Source organism: Protopterus annectens, chromosome 12.part0, assembly GCF_019279795.1.
Source record: "Protopterus annectens isolate FY-2018-M chromosome 12.part0, PAN1.0, whole genome shotgun sequence".
Taxonomy (NCBI): Eukaryota; Metazoa; Chordata; order Ceratodontiformes; family Protopteridae; genus Protopterus; species Protopterus annectens.
In genome coordinates, this window is record NC_056746.1 from 634,528,971 (window position 1) to 634,550,373 (window position 21,403).

At 37.2% G+C, this 21,403-nt stretch overlaps 1 protein-coding gene across 3 annotated transcripts in view; it reads left to right on the forward strand.

The window, feature by feature from the left end:
* Positions 1-21,403, forward strand: part of MICALL2 (MICAL like 2) — a 976,695-nt gene that overhangs the window by 481,346 nt on the left and 473,946 nt on the right. For all 3 annotated transcript variants that reach the window (XM_044089760.1, XM_044089761.1, XM_044089762.1), the window contains exons 4-5: positions 13,232-13,401; positions 15,311-15,441. In XM_044089760.1, coding sequence (XP_043945695.1) covers positions 13,232-13,401; positions 15,311-15,441 — 301 coding nt within the window. The remainder of the gene's footprint in view (positions 1-13,231; positions 13,402-15,310; positions 15,442-21,403) is intronic.

A 21,403-nucleotide genomic window follows, 5' to 3' on the forward strand; every position in this document is an offset into this window, starting at 1 on the left:
AGTCTTGGTCCGGCGTCGGTTACAGTCGCCTCTTCCCTGATGAGAAAAGTAGGATGTAGAGCCACAAGAAATCAAGCATTTAGGCCATTAATGAGTTCATGTTTTGTGATGGAGACATGGGCTGTTTTGTAGACTGTGCTCAGAAGGTTGCTGCTTGAACTGGTCTTGACCTCTTACTGTATAGAAAGCCAACCAACTAAAGCTTGACTGATAACTTGTTAGTACAGAAGAAATGAGAGTAACTGGTAACATTAGAGACTAGAACCTACTGCAGTGAACTGGGATGTATAGAATACAAAACACATGCATGGGGTCAGTTCCTACTCACAGAATTTTTCAATATGTGGAAGTACAAGCTGTATAATTGCCTTTGGAACTGGAAGACCCCTGTTTATTTGTTAAAAGGCCATGTAATGTGGTGTATGCACTGGCATCTTCACTTTTAAATGTGTTTAATACTCTGACTGTGGGAGGGTGTTGATGGAGGTGCAGAATTAGCCCTGTGGGTGCACAAGTCTAAGTTAATGTCATGGCGTCTCTACAGAGTGATGCACCTTGTCTACTGGAAGATAAGGAAGTGCCAGATCAGACATTTCAAGTGCTCCATTTATCCACTTTCCTGATGTTCTTCGTGTTTCACTGTTGCAGTCATTACATTTGGGTTATCCTGCTGGCAGGTTGCCCTCAGTCGGCCTGAATTCCAAAGTCTTGGGTCCTGCGTCGGTTGCTGTCACCTCTTCCCTGATGTCAGGGGTATAAAAGATGCAGCCGACGCCATTTTATTCAGTCTTTCTTGCCGCGCGGTGCCCGAAGCAGAAGCAGTTCGCAAGTGCCGGTCGGCCGACTCCTGAGATTTTCGTGTTCGAGTTTCAGATACAAAGTCTTCATTAAAAGCTAAGTACCCCGTTGGGGAAACTTTTTTCTTGCTCCAGACCGATGTCAGAAAAAGTTAATAATTATATTTCTTGTGGGAAGCAAATACCTCATAAGGACTTTCATTCTTACTGTATTCCTTGCCTAGGCCCTGACCACGACGTTGCTAGTTGTCGGTTTTGTGCTAGATTTAACCAACGCACTATTAAGCGTCGGTACGATTTTGCATTAAGCTATTTTGGGCGAAGATTTAATTATACAATGTCTGTTTAATGTAGGTGAAAGGTGTGACAGTTTGATAGTAGTGAAAACTAAAGTTGTCTTTGTACAGGCAGGACAAAGACTAGTTAAAGAGAAAATGCATCTTTTCTGTACATATTTTTTATAGCACTTTATATACCTTTCAACAAATACTGGGCTGTGGACTTTGTGAAGCAAGTACTGTAGAGGCTTACCTGTTTTGTGTTGTGTTGTATTGTGTTGTATTGTACTGCATCGTATTCCGTCTTCCTGTCTGCCTCTCCTTAACCTCTCCTCCACCCATCAACCTCTTTTCACCGTCAAATGCTGCTTTGTCTGTCCACTACCACCCTCTTGAGCATCTTGTTGTGATGGTAACCGTTTGAATTGTTGGTACCCACTAGAATGAGTCCTGAAATATGGAAACTAAATGGCAGAAAGAAAAGAATGGACTTGCATATACTGTCTGAGATGCAGTTTCTTGGAATATTCCCTTTTCTCTGAGGTAGTTGGGAGTTGGTAATGGTATATATAGGTTCAAAACGTGTGAGGGGCTTCCCCCCCCAAATGGGGACTTCAGGGTGTATACATTGGTTTGGGAGTGTGGGGTGCCCCCCCCCAGCAAAAATAAGTTTATTACTAACCCCTCTTACTAGGATATGCAAATATGTTCTTCAGAGAAGTGTCAGAATTTTTTTTTTTTTTTTATGCTGGGTGTTGTGTTTGTAGTTCTCTTTGCACTGTATATTAGTATTTTGTATGTAGTTACTTTGCACACTACTTTCCCAGGCTCACTTTAAAGAATTTATCAAATTTACAAGCAATGCGTCACTAGTCAATAAACACATCCACATAGTAACACAACATGCATATCTGCCTGATAATGTTGTTTAGTAAAAACAGGAGCTCCTTAAGCTTTGTAATCACATTAATGCCCACTGCTAGTTTTCTAGCCACTTGGTCCATATAAAGAAAGAAATGCATATGTGGGTACTGGCATGTCATAGGGTGAAATCCTGTGTAGTGCTTTTGGAGAATACTTCAGTATAATCTCAGTATACCTACAGCAAAGAAGGGAAGTTTAAGAAACCCTAATACCTCCTAGATCTTTTCAATTGCATTGAACTGTCTGAAAGCTGTATTACACCAAGTCACACAGGTAAGTGATTTAAGCATGGCATGTTACGAGACATTGTCCTCTGTGTGAAATAGTTTGAGGAATGTGTACAGTCACTGAGTGCAGTGGAGTGAGTGGTGTCATTAGAATGATTAAGAGCTATAATGCTAACTTCTGAGTAATTGAATGTTAAGTTACAAACATGAGTCACATAAAATGTGATTATGCATGATATGGTATGCTGTATAAACATCTGCTGAAGTTCATTTCTGCGTGTGTATCAATCTGGCTATGTATACTTTATTTCATATGACTGATTTTGATTGCTTCTGAGTGGAGGTAGATACAGAGTTGCTTTTGACTCAGGTTGTTCACTTGTTTCATTGCATGCTATCTTTGAGTGCGTGTGTGTGTGTGGGGGGGTATATATCTCTCTCTTTCTCATATATATATATATATATATATATATATATATATATATAGATATATATATAAAATCTATGGATTTTTAGTGGTATATACTTGTTCCTTTGTGAGTATCGGCTTGTTTAATTGCCAATTTAGTTTCAGTGTTCATGCTTTTTATTTCATGTGTGGTTGGTGTGTACTATGTGGATGTTTTTATGGACTTGTGATGAAGTGCTTGTAGAATATAAACACATGGGGATAATTTTCTGTTTAGTTAATGCATCCTGGAGTTGATATAACTTAGTAGGTATGTAACCTTTGACTATGTACTGCTGGAGAACTGTGCTGCATGTTTTATGATCTTCCGTTTTGTATGCATTGTTTATTGTGGTGTGTGATATTTTTACTGTCCATTTTTTGTTTGATTGTCTGTTTTTGTGGATAGAGAATGCCATGATCATGACGTCTGTCTACCAATAAGCACACATTTGACAACATATGTGCAATCTGCATGTAAATGTTGAAGAATTGTGCTATGGTTAAAAGAAGAAAGACACAAAGTCTCATTTCATTACTGGCAATTGGTATTGCAGCTTTGAACATTTTACCACTTACCTTTGCACTTTCCTTCTCCAGTTCCACAGTTTATAATGGCTATGGACTACTTCAGATCTCATATGCATTCCCTGCACTTGCCAAATATGGACAGATGGCTCATTGTGTTGCATGATCAATGAGTTCAACACACACACACACCCTCCAGTCACATGCCTAATCTACTATCTGACCACAGATTCAAGTTCATTGTGGGAATCACCATTATTTAACTTTTCTAGGGTTTATTTATTCACGTGTACCCTTAGTTAACCATGTCTGTCCATCTTCATAATGCCCATTTTCATTGGAGACAGACCAGGGAAAACATTTCCATGACAACAGAGGACACTGATATGAAATCAAAATCACAAAGTTAGAATTTATGTCATGTATTGGCATATAATATGACAAAGGAGTGTTATAAAGTCATTCTGCCTGGATTGAAACATTTCCAAGGTTGTTTTGTCTAGGTCCAATAAATGGGTCCATATCGAAATGCTGACACTCAAAGTGCTGAGTACTGCAGACATTAAAAAAACAGCCCAAAAATGCAAGAGAAGAGTGAGTATTGTACATTTGTCTTCTCCTTTAAACGTCTTTTTTTTTGCAGGGGGTCAAGCTCCCACTCCCTCTGAACTTCTGTATACTAACTCTGAGATTGCCATACCTCAGAGAAAAGAAATTGCCATCTCAGAGTTAGAATGTGTAAGTCAGTGTTTTTGACCATTCATTCTCCGAGTTTCGAGACTTGATGTAGTGGGTCCCAGCATTTCAAATGGTTACCTAAGGAAGTCTTAGTTTCTTGCTATCCGTTCCACATTAGGCCCGTTACTAAATGCAGCACCCCCTTCAATATGCACTTTTCTAAATCCTTTCCCAGCAAGAGAGACCGTGGAGATTTATAATTAGATATTTATTGAAATAAGACCATTAAGCTTTCTGGACAGACTAAAATCCCTCCGTTTTTATTCTGTCATACAGAAGCTGCTGCATGGTGATCTCTATTTGGCCTTCTGTTGTATAGAAGATCCTGCCCTACTAGACATTTGTCACCTTCACAAAACCAGAGACAATACTAATATCCATATCAATAGTCTTAAGCTTCATCAGCAAATAAATAGAACTTGTTGTCGTGATAGGTATGTAACCTCACATATCCCCTGCCTACAGACAGACAGACTCCCCTTGTATGTCAAACGAAACATTTAGCCATCTTAAAAGCCAAATTTGGTTGGATGAGTGGTCAAAGTTTCAAACTTGTTATATGTAGTATAGTGGTCTTTGATTGGTGTAGCTAATACTTCTCAACTCTATTGGCTTATTCTGGCAGAACTCCAAAATAAGAGATTCTAGAAATACCTTACTTGTGCAGTAATAGTAAATAGATATTTTAGTGGTTGCTGGTGTTATTCCCTCACTGTTGATTTAAGCAGTATTTTTCTTTTAAGTCTTTATTAATACAAAGACATCTCTGTAAGAAAATAAATACACAGTTAGATATCAGGACGTTGGGTCATGTATATTGTCTATCTCTGAATTACTTGTGCTTCTTCTGGTTTAAATCTGCAGTAAAAACATCAAAATGATCAGACTGTAATGACATACTCTAACTCACATGAACTCCTGCCTCAGAAGTGTGTGTCATAATTTTATTTATTTATTTGACATTTGGTAACCAGGGAAGTCCGAATGGGCAACAGTTTACCCATTTTCAGTGGAGACCTGGAGAGAAAAGCTCCACACAATTGTTTACTATGAAGACATTTAACATTAAAATAAAAAAAAATTCTCTACAAATTTTTATGATATAAAGTAAATACAGAAGTATTTACAAGCAGTAAAATGTCATGTATCATGCATGCACAGCATGGTGACAGAACTGGAGACCACATGTAATTTGTACCAGACTGTTCCTATTGAACATGGCCACTGATTTACAGTTACTAAAATAATGATATTGCATTTTTATTTGCTTAAATTCCAGGAGAAAACTGGTGATTGTTACTCTTGTTTCCAATCAACACAGTGATTCCATTTCAAGTCTTGTCATGTATATAACAAATCAAATGCAGATTGATTAAACCAGATTTTAAATACTGAAGGCCTTGTAAAGTGAACTGGCTGAAGAAGTTCAGTTGCCAAATTCTATGAATTCCCTTGTTTTAACCTGCACTTAGTACCAGTTTCAAAATTTACAGGATTTGCTGATGCAAAACTGAAAAAAAAAAAAAAAATCGTCTGAGCTTGAGAAGGGGTTCCTGTGAGGGAAAGGCCTTAACATGGCTGTCCCACACCCACCAATCATGTTAAGCCTTTCTGATGTGCACAGTCCTCTTACCACAGAGGCTTCCCACTAGTTGGGCCTCAGCATAGATGTGGTTTTGTTGGCCGAGCTGGATGACGATGTGACAAGACAGGGGAGAGGCTAATACTGATTAGCAGTATGATCTTCCTTGAAATGCCAGTGATGTCTAATTTACACTGTGGAGAGAGTCAGAGAATTTCCTCAGCCATATAAAATTTAATCACTGTCGGAGGAAAAAGTGAATGCTATCAAAAGACAGTGGTCAGCCATTCACTGCTATGGAAGCAGTCAAAATATAGACAAGTTCAGCAAAGGGTGTGTGTGTGTGTGTGTGTGTGTGTGTCTGTGTCTGTGTCTGTGTCTGTGTCTGTGTCTGTGTCTGTGTCTGTGTCTGTGTCTGTGTCTGTGTCTGTGTGTGTGTGTGTGTGTTTGCTCGTGTGTGAATGTGTCTGTAAGGGCATGAATAAAGCTGTGTGATTAGGTGTGTGTGCATGGTCGCATGTGGGGGTTAGAAAAGGTAGATGTGTGTGTGTGGGAGTTTGTGTGTGCACGCGCTTGCGTACATGTGATTGAATGAGTGAGTTTTTTCATGACTTTGATTGACTGTGGAGGGAACTGCGTGAGAGTGTGTGTGTGTGTGTGTGTGTGTGTGTGAGTGAGATATGTATGAGGGAGAGAAAGTAAGGAGCTGTCTTTGCCAATAAGATGTATTAGCCACTATGGGAAACTCTACTACTGTTAGGTCTGCTTGGACTAATACTGGCTAGTGCATGATTTGTAGACATGTTAGTGAACTGATAATGAGGTCTTTCTTATTGTGGCCATGTCTGTTCTCTGAATCTTATTTTCTCACTGTCCAAACAGGACATTGATTGCTGCCAGTGGTGAGTCTTTTTCTGAATCATAGGAAATGTCTAAATTAACCGGCTCCATTCATTTGCATGAGGTTGTCTAACAGACTTGTAGTATAGAAGACAATTAAACAGTTAAAGGCTGTTAGCCACTAGAAGAAATGAGTAGGTACGAGACCATATGTGGGCAAAATCCCCAGGTAACTTTTAAACCAGCAGGGTTGAGACTTAACTCTGGAGAAGCAGCAAAAAGAATGTACACTTAATTCAAATTATTACGCCTATGAACATAGGCAGGTAGTTTCTTTGTAATCAAATGATTACTTGTTTTCTGTGCATTTCTCAGAAATTAAGTTGCTGAAGCCAGTCTAAACTAGCAAGTGTCTACCTAGTGCCTGCAACATAGGTTTGTGCATTACCTGCTTAGAAATAAGCTTTTATATACTGGACAACTATTATTAATCCATTTGCATTTCAACATTTAGAGAGTTGTAAGCACTTTTTGAAAGTCACTGTGGCAGCCATGTGAAGCAGTGATTATAAAACTGAATGTATTACTTTTACTCGTGATTGTGTAAAATTGTCATTAAGGGTAGCAAACTTTTATGATCACTAGGCCACTAGGGAAGTACGTGTGTACACTAGCTGAAGCAAACATATTCTGATTATTTTTTGATTCAACAGTTAGGACAGTAGTATAAAAAGAGAATGAGTGAAAGTGTAATGTGTTAGAAGCATCTGGCAACCAGTTGATCAGTTTCAGACTATATGAGCAGCAGAAGAAAAATGTATTTTATTTAAAAGTTTACAAATAAAACATGTAATATGTGTAATATATGACAGTCACTGCTTGCAGTGAGCAGTGCTGTATACAGTGTATGGTCAGTTTATTTTTAGTCTTTTGATAGCCAACTGGATCTTCTGTGTGGAGTTTACATGCCTTCCCAGTGTTCGCATGGGTTTCCTCCATATGCTCCACTTTCCTCCCTCATTCCAAAGACATGCAGTAGGCAGATTAGATACTCTAATTTGGCCATAGGTATGAGTGTGCGTGCAAGTGTGTGTTGAGGAAGAAGTACTATGGCAGGGCTAGCAAACTGGCAGTGTAAACCTTGGCTCTAGATTGTTACAGTTGAAGATGATTGTTACAGTTGAGGTGACACCACAACTCCATGTGCAAAATGAGAAAAAGGGGTTATGGATGGATGCATAACCAGCTGGGTGATCAAATCCATGTAGGGTATCTTCAGCCGCAACCCAAAAAAAGACAACAACATATAATAGAATATGCCTGACAAAGAGTAAAATATGTGTACTACAACACATGTTTAATAAAATGGCGGCACTTGAGGGAGCAGTTGGCATTGACATAGTCATACTAGTCCCAGTACTTAAGTGATTGACAGCCATTTGCTATAGATTGCATAATGTGCTCAGTTTGTGACAGTAGCAGTACATGTAACTTGCAGTGTGAGGTCATTGATCACCTTTATATGCCATTGTTGAGCCCTTAGCCTGCACAGTGTACCTTCTGCATCATTAACCATTTTTTGAAGCTTAACATTCCATTCCATTGTCATACATGTCACTTCATCTGTGGTATCGGGTGCTACTTGGGATTCAGTTCAACACATGCTAAAGAATTTCCTAAAAGCAACACTATAACTAAGAAGATGAAAGTGAAATAATGTTATTTATTTTATTTTATTTATTTGACATTTGTTTTCTAGAAAAGTCCAACTGGGTAGGAGCCCATTTTCAGTGGAGGCCTGGGGAGAAAAGCTCCAAAATACAATTTAAACAGAATTATAAATCACCATTGCTTACAAAGACTAAGGCAATCATACAGGAGTACAATTTGTGGATACAGTAAAAGAAGAAAATAAGCTAATACAGAGCAAACAATAAAGGTGAACAGACATTATATAGAAGATAGTTCCTAATATGTATGTTACATAATAATGCGTTAAAAATAAATTACAGAATAAGTAATAAGTCGTAAAAACTATATACATTTTCTGGCAAGAGACTTGGGTAGTACATTTCAGTCATAATTTCTGGGATAGGTAAAGGTTAGTGTAAGAATAGAGAGAAGGAACATTAGAAGGTTAAGGAATTATAAAGGTTATGCTATAAAGTAGGTAATGCAGGAAAGGAAGTAGGGTAGATCAAGAGAAAGTCTATTAAGACTGGGGAGAAGGGAATAGAAACGAGTACTAAGATGGCATGGAGCATGTGCAGGTCCAGTTATTGGTTAGATGTTCTTTCAGCCTAGACTTTAAGGAATAGTAGTGGGGTACAAGTCTGATTGATTCTGGAACGCAATTCCATGATTTGGCAACATAGTGAGAGTACAGACTCACTGTTAGATCCTTGAGGTTTGTAAATCGATAGTAGATACTTATGAGAAGAGCATAGGTCTCGAGATGGAATATAGTGTTGAAGTAGTGATGATCTTGTTTGTGAAAATGAGGAGTTGTACAATATTTTGTGTGTTAGTGTTGGTTGATTAAAGGTGAGAAGGTGGGATAGTTTGTGCCAGTTTAGGGACTTTAGAGCAGAACAATGGTGAGAGTAATGGACTTGGCTTGTGGCAAATTTAGCTATTTTGTTGTAACATTGGCTAAGTTTTGCTTTGAGGGGAGAGTGAAGATCGGTTAGACTAGGTGAAGCATATAGAACGGAGGGTAAGAGACAGGTGGTGGCAAGGGTTACTCTTGCAGAGTTGGAGATAAATTTCTTAGCCCTATACATCATGCCCAATTTTTGATTATTTTTTATGTTGTTGCAAATATGCGAGTTAATCTTAAGATTGGCATCTATAGTTACACCTAACAGTTTTCTGTGCGAGACCATATTGATTGAACTATTGTTCAGAGAACTAATAGCAAAATTAGAAGTATCTGGAGAAAATTGTTTTGGTAAAAATAGTAGAAGTTTAGTTTTTTTTTCGGGTTAAGTAAGTAGATGCTTGTTGATGAGCCAAGAACCAATGGAATTGTATGCTACTTGAGTTAAGCTCTGTAGATGAGAAAGATTCCTGGTGGAGAAGATTAATGCAGAGTCTTCAGCATGTTGAATTAGGGTAGCTTCTTTGGTGGCAGTATTAAGATGGTTAATAAAAATGTTGAAGAGAAGTGGACCTAGTATTGAGCCTTAGGGTACCCCAGTGCTGACTGGTAAGTAAAGAGACAAGTTAGAGTTCCATTTGACAGATTAATATCTGTTAGAGAGATAGCTAGTAAACCATTGTAAGGATGTTTCAGTTAAGCCCAGAAGAGATAGCTGGGATAAGAGTTTGAAGTGGGAGACCATATCAAAGGCTTTGGATAGATCTAAGAACAGAGAAGAAAGTTCCCTGAGTCGCAAGCTTTGTTGACAGTGTCAGCAAAGGATAGTAGAGCAGTGATAGTGCTGGTCTGAGTCCATGTTTGGTGGGAGAGAGAAGATTATTGTCAAGTAACTATTGAAGAAGTGCTTTATGGATAATTTTTTCTAGAAGTTATGATAGTGGTGAAAGAATAGCAGTTGGCTTAAAGTTTGAAATTTCTGTGGAGGTGCCACCTTTGTGGAGGGGAAGGATAAAGGAATTTTCCACAGGGAGGGGACATAAGCTTCCCTGATAGCTGTATTAATGGTTATGGAAACTGTCTAGACAATTGAGTCAATAGCCATTTTAGGACTTCATTAGGACGATTGTCTGCAAAGGGGGAATATGGCTTGAGCTTGCACAAGAGTGATTTGATGAAGGAAGTTGAACTGGTTGAAGGGAAAATGTGGACTGACAGGTGATAGGAGGCTGAGAGAAAGTAGAGGGTGATGGAGGTAATTTGTTACTGATGGAAGCTATGCTATTGATGAAGTAAGAGTTAAATTGAGATGCTATGTTGGGGGGGCGTACTATCACAGGAGGATTGGGGGGAGGACTGGCTTCCTGGGTGTAGGATTTTTTTGACTGTGTGCCAAAAGTTTTTTGGACTGTATTTTTGCTGATCTTGTGGCTTTGCATAGAGTTGTTTTTTATCTAAATTACCCTGTTTCTTTACAAGGTTACACAGTACTTTGAAATGCTGTAAATTATTGAGTCTTATGTTTTAGGTAAGTTGTCTAAGCTGTGTCTCTTTTTTTGCATGAGTGATCTGGTAAAGACAGAAAGCCAGGGAGTGTAGTTGGTTTTTACTCTTTTGCTTCTGGTGGGAGCTAAACTGTCTAAGGTGTTTAGGAATCTGGAATTAGGTTGTTCAACTGCATCATCTAGCAGTAAGTATTTATTTAAGGAAGGACCATGTAATGAAGTTTAATATATTTGTAAAGGCCTGATAGTCAACGTTTGATAGGTTTTGTCCTGTCTTGTTGGTATGTTTGTCTGCTTGAATGAGAGAGAAATCTAGTTGTGCAGAGGGGGTGGTGATCATTGATTAGATATAGAGAAATTGCTAAGATGGGAGAAAATCCAATCAATAATTGAGCCATTTTGGTTTGCAGAACTGGTAAAGGTTAGGTGAGCAATTAGCGGAGAAAATCCAAATAGGTTTATGATATATGTGGGGAATTGTAAGTCAAGCTTCTTCCAGTCAGTGTTGACATCACCTAATATTTCTGTTTCCAGAGACAGATTTTTTGACACCCATGATAGGATACTTTCCAGATTTGATAAGTTATTGCCAGTGGGTATTTATAAAACTCTAATGCAGAGACTGTTATTGTTTACTTTAAGGTAGGTGATCAATTTTTCAGTTTTGTCAAAGGAGGGTATGGATTGGTTGCGAGGGGTTAAGGAAATAGAATCAGGATATATTACTGCAACACCACCTCCTTTTCTTTTAAGTCAATCAGCTCTGAACATATTAAAGCCAGGAGAAAATACTTCAGTATCTTTTATGTGCGGTTTAAGCCAGGGTTTCAGTGATTACTAGTATGTCAGGAGATTGAACAGTTATCCAAGCATGCAAATCAGAGATTTTGTTGCACATGCTTTGTCCGTTTACTGACATACATTTAATCATATTTTGTGAACCTGGAATGTGGGTTAATGATGAGAATTGAGTGATGTTGGGACCAAGTTTATGGTGGCTGTCACCACAGAGCTGGAGAAATTTCAAGATTGTATAGTAAAGATAAGATTTAATTTTGGTTAAATTGTCAGTAATTTTAATGCTAAACAGGTTTAGCTGTGTCTGAAACAGTTTAGGTTTAAAGAACAATATACTGTCGTGAAAGAGATGAGCGGTGATGGGTAGGGAGTAGTGATTGTGTTATTGATGTAAGAGGTAGTGTCTGTAAGAGAGATTAGCATAGGATAGATAGGGACTAGATATGATGAAAGTGTAGAGATGGAGAAGAGTGTTAATGATAGGGGGATAAGAAGAATTATTTTAGATTAAGGATTATTCGAGAGTTAATCAGAAAAACTACCTACGTGAATAATTGGTGGAGAGTAGTAAAGATTTGTAGAAATGAAGGAAGGGGAGTGGTATATAGATAGGATGCTAGTGTGATATTAATAGAAATATGTTGACAGATGGAGTGTATGGATGAGAAGGGTGGAGCTACCAGAGGAAGGGGGTGTGGTGTGGATAGGTTTAAATTTAGAGGTAGTGGGGGGGGTGGAATTTGGGGGCAGGGTAGGGGAATGAAGTGACCCTGGAAGGAAAACAGAGTGGGATGACACCCCAGAGACCGAGAATCTTCAGGTAAGTACTCAGAAAAAAATTATCATTGAGGCAGCAGCAGATCTAATTAAAACACTTGTTATGGGGCCAGTTAAGTATTGGGAGCACAGCAGTAGGGTGTGTAAGGTTGCATATACAGCATTAAAGAATATAAGCTTAAGGTTATTTTGTACTCCTTAATTAAGTCCAGTTGAATCAGAAACTACTGCAAGTACAATTCTTAATTAAATTAAACTGGGAGGGGGATAGCCGCACTTGGGGTGTGTGTGTGTGTGTGTGTGTGTGTGTGTGTGTGTGTGTGTGTGTGTGTGTGTGTGTGTGTGTGTGCGCACCGTGTACAGATTACAAGTATAAAAAAAACATGTAATATTAAAAGTACTATTCAAGCCAAAAAACATTGCATATTGAATAGCCAGTTAATAGGGAAACTGTTTATACACACTTTCTTATTTATAAAGCATTTTGGTAGGTTTGCATTGAGCTTTCAGGTGATTTTGTTTTAACCCCAGATTGTTTAAAAATCATCCAAGGGGCACCTTGTAGTTTAGAGCCGATGGGGGTAGCAGAATTTTTTATTTATAAAGCATTTTGGCAGGTTTGCAGTGAGCTTTCAGCTGACTTTTTTGAATCCCCCGAGTGTTTAAAATCATCCAGGGGGTGCCTTGTAGTTTAGAGCTGGGGGAGGGTAGCATAATGTCTTATTTATAAAGCATTTTGGCAGGTTTGCAGTGAGCTTTCAGGTGATTATTTTTTTTTTGAATCCCTGAGTGTTTAAAATCATCCATGGGGGGGGGGGGGCACCTTGTAGTTTAGAGCGGGGGGGTGTGTGTGTAGCAAAATTATTTAGTTGCACAATCCCAGGATTGGACAATAGGGGGGAACCAGAGTGAAAGTCATTTAAACATGATATGCTGTTGCATCATATAACGCTTACACTTTCTGCTTCCTTTATTTTGTATTTTCATTCCTTTGCTTTTCTGTTTTTAGTTTCAGAATTTCAGATATCTGTTTTTCCACATTTTCCCTATCAGGTTGATGTTTGGGAACAATTGTACATGGCATATACTGTTGACATCTTATCTTTCTGATATTGTCTATTGCAGAAATAACTCTCATGGAACGTGCTGTAATGTTGCATTTTGTTAACAATGTTTCATTTGTCTTGTAGTTGGTGGAATGGCAGGCATTAAACGGACAGCTCCAGACTCAGAAGAGTGTAATGTGAAAAAAGAAATTCCAGAGCCCAAGAAACCAGCATTTAGTAAAGTGGCAGTTTCACAGCCCGCTCCATCTTTGCCAACCCCTAATAAACCAGTTACAGCTGTTTCTGCTGTATCGGTAAGGAAAGACATGCTTTGCAGTTTCTGCTGTGACTAACTGCTTTTTCACTTACTGCAACATATATAAAGACTGCATTTAAATGGAACCCTTTGGTTACTATGTGTCCCACTTTCCTTTGTACATTAGCAATTAAAACAAACTGCAGGTATCTGAGGAAGATGAATCAGTGAATACAGATGCATGTATGAATGCGTTAACTGTAAACAAATGTCCAGGATTTCCTCATGAAGAATTGTTAGTAGTTTTTGATGTAGAACTAAACAAATTAATTTCCTGTGTAAGAAATAGTCACCAGTGCTGTCATATGTGTAAACATTAGCGACTACACTGTAATATGTGTGTGTGTGTGTGTGTGTGTGTGTCTGTGTGTGTGTGTGTTAGTCAATAATCACCATTGATGCATGTTTGTGAAAACGGTGGCTGTGTTTCACCCAATAATGTGTGTGTCTGAGTGTGTGCATATATATGTATATATATATATATATATATATATCTATATAAAAAAATCATTTTGTTACCTGAAATGCTACAGCATAAAAGCTATGTTGAAAGCTCTGTTAAATGAAATTCCAGCATTTTGACCAAAGATCAAGATTGAAAAAACTCATAAATGTAAATGAACAGCTGGAACACTGCAGTAGATTAACAAACAGTAAAGCACAAACACTAAAACTTCAGCAAAAGCATTTTTTTCATCCCTGTTCTCCCTAAGTTTGTATGGTGCACACCTGAGGGGAGGTCAGGAACTCCATGAAGTGTTCTTTTTGTACATTAGAACAGTTCATTTTAACACAGTTAGCTGTTGGCATGTCGATGCTGAACCAGTTTGAGCAATGGTATTTGGTGGCTGTACACAGCATATGAAACTACTTCCGAGAAGAGCTCTACGTATTCCTTCACTCAGTTTTCTGGCCTTGTCATATGCTGAGAGTGAATGGGGACAAAAGTCTCTAGACTCAACACCTGTCTCGGTAGTAGACATATTCCACTGAGGCAGCAGTCTTTTTCCTTTGATGGCTACTTACTTAGCAAATTGTTTGCTATTTGGCCTGGCCTAATTTAATAATGACTTTCTGTGTTCCTCCCTGAAAACACATAAATGTAAATGTGCATCAGTTAGAACATTCTGGAGTAGTGACACATGGCTAGGTGACCTTTTTCTCATCTTTTACTTGAGTATTATGCAGTCAAACACAGTGTTTGTAAGGATTCCTTAGAGTGCTGACATTGATTGGGGATTGTCACACTTGACCTTTGGCAATTTTAATCTATCATTGATATTAATTCTTCCTGATAATGTATTCATTTGAAAGTAACCAATGCATGCAAACTCTCAATGGCATTATTAGCCAGTATTATTAACCAGCTCCTATTTCCCTGTAGAATATATTGATGGCTTTTAGTTTCAAAATGTAACAAACTACCACATAATATACTTGAAGGGCTTTATGAGCGAGTCTCATGGATGTTATAAAACACAAGGCTCATGTCTGAGTGTATTTTTGGCCCTAACAAATGCATTAAAATCACTAAGTGAACATCCAGGTAGGTTTCTAGAGAAGAAGAAAAATCAGAATGAAAATGTCTTTATGTAAGATGTAAATGTTTTGCATCCGAGTAATCTCTTTTAGATGGCAAAATACACATTTTCTTGCTGTTTTTAAGTTATTAATTTTTTTTTTTTGCATTTCCTAGTAACATGGTACCTGCATAGCAGTAGTATAATTGATGTCCATGTTTTTGTAAAGTACTGGTGTTGGTACTTGAGTGTTAACATTTCTTTGGAAGATTGTATTCATTTTTTGCAGCTGCATGATTTTTGTACATGACATTTAAACCTTCTGGGTTTGAATCCTTTGCATTCTTTCAGTTTTATTACAGTTTTTCTTTTTCTCTGCCTTTCTAGCCTAGGGTGTTAGCTGAGAGCACAAATAAGCAGGGGACCTTGAGTAGTACATGTGCCATTTGTCACAATCATGTACACTTGGTTCAGAGACATCTTGTTGATGGGAAGCTGTATCACAGAAATTGCTTCAGGTAAGAATTGTTTTATATATCAAAATTCAGTGCACTTTGAAAAGTAATGGCTTGCCACATTACTGTAAATCCAGCTTTGTAAGCTGGTTACTAATATTGTCACTTGCCTGTTTAAGAGCACAGTCAGTCTGATGCACAGAACCCTACACTTTCTCTCAAGTAGTCAAATGTGTGCTAATGTTGCCACTGACTGCTTTCTGTAACTGTCTTGCACAATATTTATTTTATTGAATGGTGGCATTTATGTAACGTGAACAGATGTGTTAATGGGATAAAACTTCAATAAGAGCTCACTCATTTAGGTTAGTAACCATTTATTCTGAAGGATGAGAACATAGTTTGTGAATCATCAGCCCCAAAAACACTCTAAGCACCAACATGCCATTGAGGTGTTCATTAGGGAATACCGTTTCTAATTGTTACCCTCTTGTGCTTTTAAACATGACAATTCTACTAGGCTATGCCATTAAGGACTAGCAATAGTCTCCAGGCTTAAAAAAACATTTTGAGAATAGAAGACTGAACGTAAAAGCTCTTCCATGAAATTCACCAAAGAATACCTGAAATACAAGCACACTTTTGAAACGTTTGGGAGGGTAGTCTCCAATTCCCTTTATTTGTTATTCTTTAACCATATGAATGGAAGTTAATATGGATGCATTTATAAAGGAGATCTAACTGCACATCAGTGTTTATGTATAGTGTTTGTCCATACGTATGGACCATGACTTTATTTCTTCAGGAGCATAGTGAGAGAAAAAATATATACAAAATACCCTTTGCTGTCTAAAAGTTCAAAACCAATGTTAGGTTTAGCCACTACAGTAATTATATGTACATACATCAGATTACAATAAGCTCTAGTTTATCTGAAGCCTTAAGATTTTTTGTTACGGATTTCTTATTTTAGAATGTCTAGATTTTATATTATATCTCAAACCTAACTGAATTATATTATTTCTCATTTTTGAAGAGTCCATATTTAATATTACATGATTTCTAGTCTGATGCCTTAAGACTTTTTTTTTTATTTTACAAATGTCTTTTTTTTGTAAGATCTAAAATTTATATTATATCCCAAGCGTAACTGAAGTCTTTTTATACACATATTTTTTTGGAAGATTTATATTTAGTATTGCATGACCTCTAACCTAACTGTAGTTGTAACAATTGTTTAAAAAAAAAGTCTTAATTTTGAAAGTTCTAAGTCATATTTTATTTACTTTTAACCTTATTGGTATTTTAATGAAAAAACTATTTGGGTTTAGCACACTAATTATTTAAGGGTATAGTAAGTAATGTTCAGAAGAGAGAGGGGGTGGTTTGTACAGCATCTTGAAAGTTCAAGATTTCACTGGCAATTACTCTTAGATGCTAAACAGTCAACCCCCCCCCCTCCCAGTTTAAAGATGTAGTAAGTATCAAAAGTATTATTATAATTCAGGTTAGTAAAATAACCCATGTGACAGCTTCACTGTCTTTAATGGAAGTTCTGTAAAATATTTGTATGAATGATTTTATTGACAGGGTTCTCTTAACAGGTCCCCTGTTCAGTACTGCAAATAAGATGTGGAGCTTTAATTTTAAGTGAAATAAATCAAGAATTTTTTTTTAATATCAGGAATTAGAAAACATGTTAACACCGTAATGAATTAGGAGGTTAAGTTTCCTGAACATTTTTTGATTGTCATATAATTTGATGTGGTCTTTAAAGTGTGGATTTACAATATGTAGTTTTGAGTAGACAAATGAAGATTTATCTTCTCATATTTCTCAAATAGTGTTATAGCAATCATGTATTGTCTCATGTGAAATACCACAGCTGTGTTCTGCTGTTTGAAAACTTCATTTCAAGTTTGCAAGAAGATGAAATTTTAACTTCTACCAAAAAGATGCCATAGCAGCTTACATGGACATTGATCAGTTGAAGATGCTTTTTCTTTGCTCAATAAATACGTGCATGTAGTGTGTTTGCATTTTGAAAGTTGGATGAAAGCAAGATGACAAAAGCTTGGAAAATAGTTTGAGGAACTCAAAAGTGGGGTAGCTACTTGGCATCCCTAGACCGATTTATTGCTACTTAAGATAGTATTTTAGTAGCAGACAATGTTCAGAGATGTTCTAAACCTGAGGAAAGCTGTTGCTAAAAGAAAGAAAAGATGCTTCAACACATTCGCTTAGATGGTAGTAAGTATGCAGTGAAAAATACTTTGTGTGACCTACTTAATTTCAGACCTTCCCAACATAATTCAGGTCTCCAAAACTGAAAACTGTTAGAAGAGAAAAAAAATTCCTTCCACAGAGCAATAATGTTTGAGATATGAAGAATTTGAATTGAAATAAAACAATTTCAGCAGGGAATTTTAATTGTGGTTAATGAATGGATTTTCTTTTGTAATATGGGTGTATTAGGTGAACCTAGTAGACAGATTACAATTAGAGTTTAAAAGAAATATATAGAATTATTTGATGTGACAGCCAATTTTTCTATAGTAGAAGTTCAAATAATATTTCTTTCTCAAGATACAGAAACTGGGTCAGGTTGGTAAGAATCTGTGCATCACTGGGGCAGGTGCATTTGGTTGAAAGGATTGAGACTAATCTAATAGTATTGGACCATCGCTCCTAGAAGAATTAGGATACAGATGCAGGGTAATAAAGTATTGGACAGTCTCCCTAGAAAAATTAGGATACAGATGCAGGGTAATAAATTAAACGGGAGACAGTGGAGTTTTTCTACGTATTTATTGAAAAGAAAAAAAATTAAAGGCCCAGGTAACAGAGAGAAACTGCATCTGACTTTGTAGAGAGTGCCTAGGACAACTTGAACATGTATGTTAGAAATATAGTAAAGATGACTGATAGGGAGATATTGGACAAGGAGAACAAAAATGTTTAGAAAGGTTGGGAAAAGTTTAATCACTGCAAAATAAAAAGTGAACATCTTTCAGAATAGGAAGAAATACATCTGCAGTGTGTTGGGAAAAGCATAAACGAGCATTTAAATGATATACATTTGCTTAGAAAAATTGCTGATGAACAGTTATTTTTTTTACAGTAATCCCAGAATGCAGAAATTGTTAGTATGATGATTAATGCAACAGAAGCTAGAAAGAATGGTAACAAAACTCAGGGACTCTGTGACAAGAATAAGTAGACATCTTGTGACAATAATGTAAATATTTTGGAAATGTTATGAGCATTCATGTAAAGCTGAGGAATGGGGAAGCCAAGATAAGGTGCGATTGGAAACATTCATGGATGATTTAGATATGACAGTGTTAGATGAAGAAAAGGGACAGTAGTTGATGTCCAGGAAAGAAAGGGGAGAAATAAAAACTATGAAGAAAAGACAATCCACAGGAAGATTCCTAGGGATTTGGGAAGGAATAAATTGATAAAGACTTGGAAGGCAGAGAAGTACTAGTATCCTGGAGGAAAGCAGTGGACAGTGGTCGCAGTATTGCTGAAGGGTGGGGACTGATCCTGAAGATCTGGTGACGTATAAATTGATTTCCATTTTAAATGGAGAGAGTTCAAGTGTGTATTAATGAAAAGAATAGCAAAAATACTGCCAAAATTGTATCCATGTGGTTTGTTTAATGGAGGCAGACATATGGCAATGTTAATAGAATAGTGATGATTCAGAGGGAATCAGAACTTAAAAAAATGCCAGTATTGTTGGTGAGCTTAGATGCAAAGAAAGTATTCAGCAGGGTTTATTGGGATTTTATGTGTAGAACAATAGCAACATTTGCATTTCCCACTAAAATAATAGAGTTAATAAAGAGGATGTGCAGCGGATGAGAGGCAAGAATAAAGGTGGGAGGGTTACTAATAGGCAAATCAATTCTGAGAAGGGGAACAAGGAAGACATGTCCTCTTTTTCCCCTCTGTTATTTGCCTTATATTTGGAACTTTTAAGAAGAAAAATAAGGGACTTATAAATCCCGGGATACAACTGGTGTGCCAATCAAGAGAAAATTGCTTTCCTCACAGGAGATATGTTGTATTTGACAGACCAAGGAATGGATGTCCTGGTGCTGTGTAATATTTTGAAGCAGTTTCAGACATTTTCAGGTTACAAAATAAATGAAGATAAGGCAGTAACAGTGTTTTTATGCCTGAGCTTAACTTAGCTCATTCACTGCAATGGAGCTCAGGAAGTTTGCGCTGTAACTTTCAATGGGCAGAGCCTAAGCCTTTTGACAGAATCAAATTATGCCCTCAGATTTCAAACAAATGTTCGTCTCTCTAGAACCACAGGCATTATGAAGGAAGTATAAATGGCAACTCTGCTACCACTATAAAAATAATTTGTGCTGACTTCTTTAGGTTCTAGGTCTTAAACTGAATTGTGTAAGTTACAGTAAACACAATAACTATTACATTTGTAAACAACTTGTATGTTAGCAAGCACTCAAGTTACACACATACTGTTAGCCTCATATATAAGCTCTCAGCTAGATGAATAAAATTTTGCTAAGCATTTCTATCTGTTACTTGGTTGTTAAGAAATTTAGAAAAATTTGAAAATGATATCTATATAAATTAATAGCAAAAAAACAACAGTTAACATCCATTTATCTGTACTAGACAGAGGTCAAATATTAATGCAGTTGAGATTGCCATTGTGTAAGCTTTACAATGAAATATTTTAAAACCTTGTACATTGCATGGTTTTGGAATTATTGATGCAAATACGAACAAGCAATATTTACGCCTAGAGGCATCAGTAGGAGTTAACTGCTGATGTACCTGGAGGCGTCACTCGGATGTAATGAGTAGACATGATTGTATCTTTCCTCAAGTGGAGTGAAATTGCTGGAGATGTGAAGGTAAGGGGAAGGAAACTGGGAACATGTATTTAAGGAACATACAAATTTGATTGATACTAGGCTCCTTATTGAATGTACGGAAAATACAGTGTAATAACCAAGGAGATTATGTTTTTGAGTTGAGTTTTGAGTAAAAAGTATCAAAACATAGTAAGGCTTCACTGAGTTTAATGCTTTTGGCAGTGAAAAAACAATAATAGGTTCATAGGTTCATAGATTAGTGCTAGGCTAACTGCCGCTGTGGGCCATTTTAAGCCTAGCCAATTACCCCATGTGAGAATCAAACCCTGCATCTTGTGTTTGCAAGGTAAACACCTTAACCATTATGCCATCCTCCCTGTGCAGAAAAAAAAATCAGCCCTTGCAAGTCTCGAACCCAGGACCTTGCATACCATAGCCACAGTGATTTGCCTCTAAGCCATTTGAGCTGCCCCAATTGCACAAAGGTTAAAGAGAATGGGTTATGGAGTTTTATTAAGTATGTATCAAGAGTTTGTATATATTCTAAATGTACTACTGTTTTAAGAATTCTCTTCTCCATTTGTAGGTTCATAGGTTGGTACTGGTACTAATGAGATAACGGAAATCAAAGACTAAACCTACTTTACAGGATTAACTGGGCATTGTGAAAGAAATGCAGGTGCCATCTTTAAAAGAAATAAAGTGCAAAAAATAAATGGCATATTTGGAATAAAAAAAACATGCAAAATAATGGCCAAGAAAGATGAATGGTAAGAGAGGGTTGGTGAGCATTTGAAAATATGAAGGCATAACATGATAAGATAGAATTTCAGTGGAACAGGTTAACTGAGATAGCAGGGAAAATATCAAAAGAGGTTAACAGCTACAAAGTATCTGGGAGGTGCAATTAAAGTGAAGGGAAACCTGAACGAGAAAGTCAAAGCTAAAATCAGAGATGCTCAAATGACTGATGCGAAGTGTCAGGGTTGTGTATGGCAGAAGAATGGCAAAGAAGATGAAGAGAAGGTGTATAAGACAGCAGTACAACTATTGTTTCTGTATGGCAGAACCCTGGGTAGTGAAGGCAGAGATGAGTAGTAGGGTGGAACAGTCAAAGAGATAAGGACAACAGAGCATTAGCCAGCACAGCCCCAATTGCACAA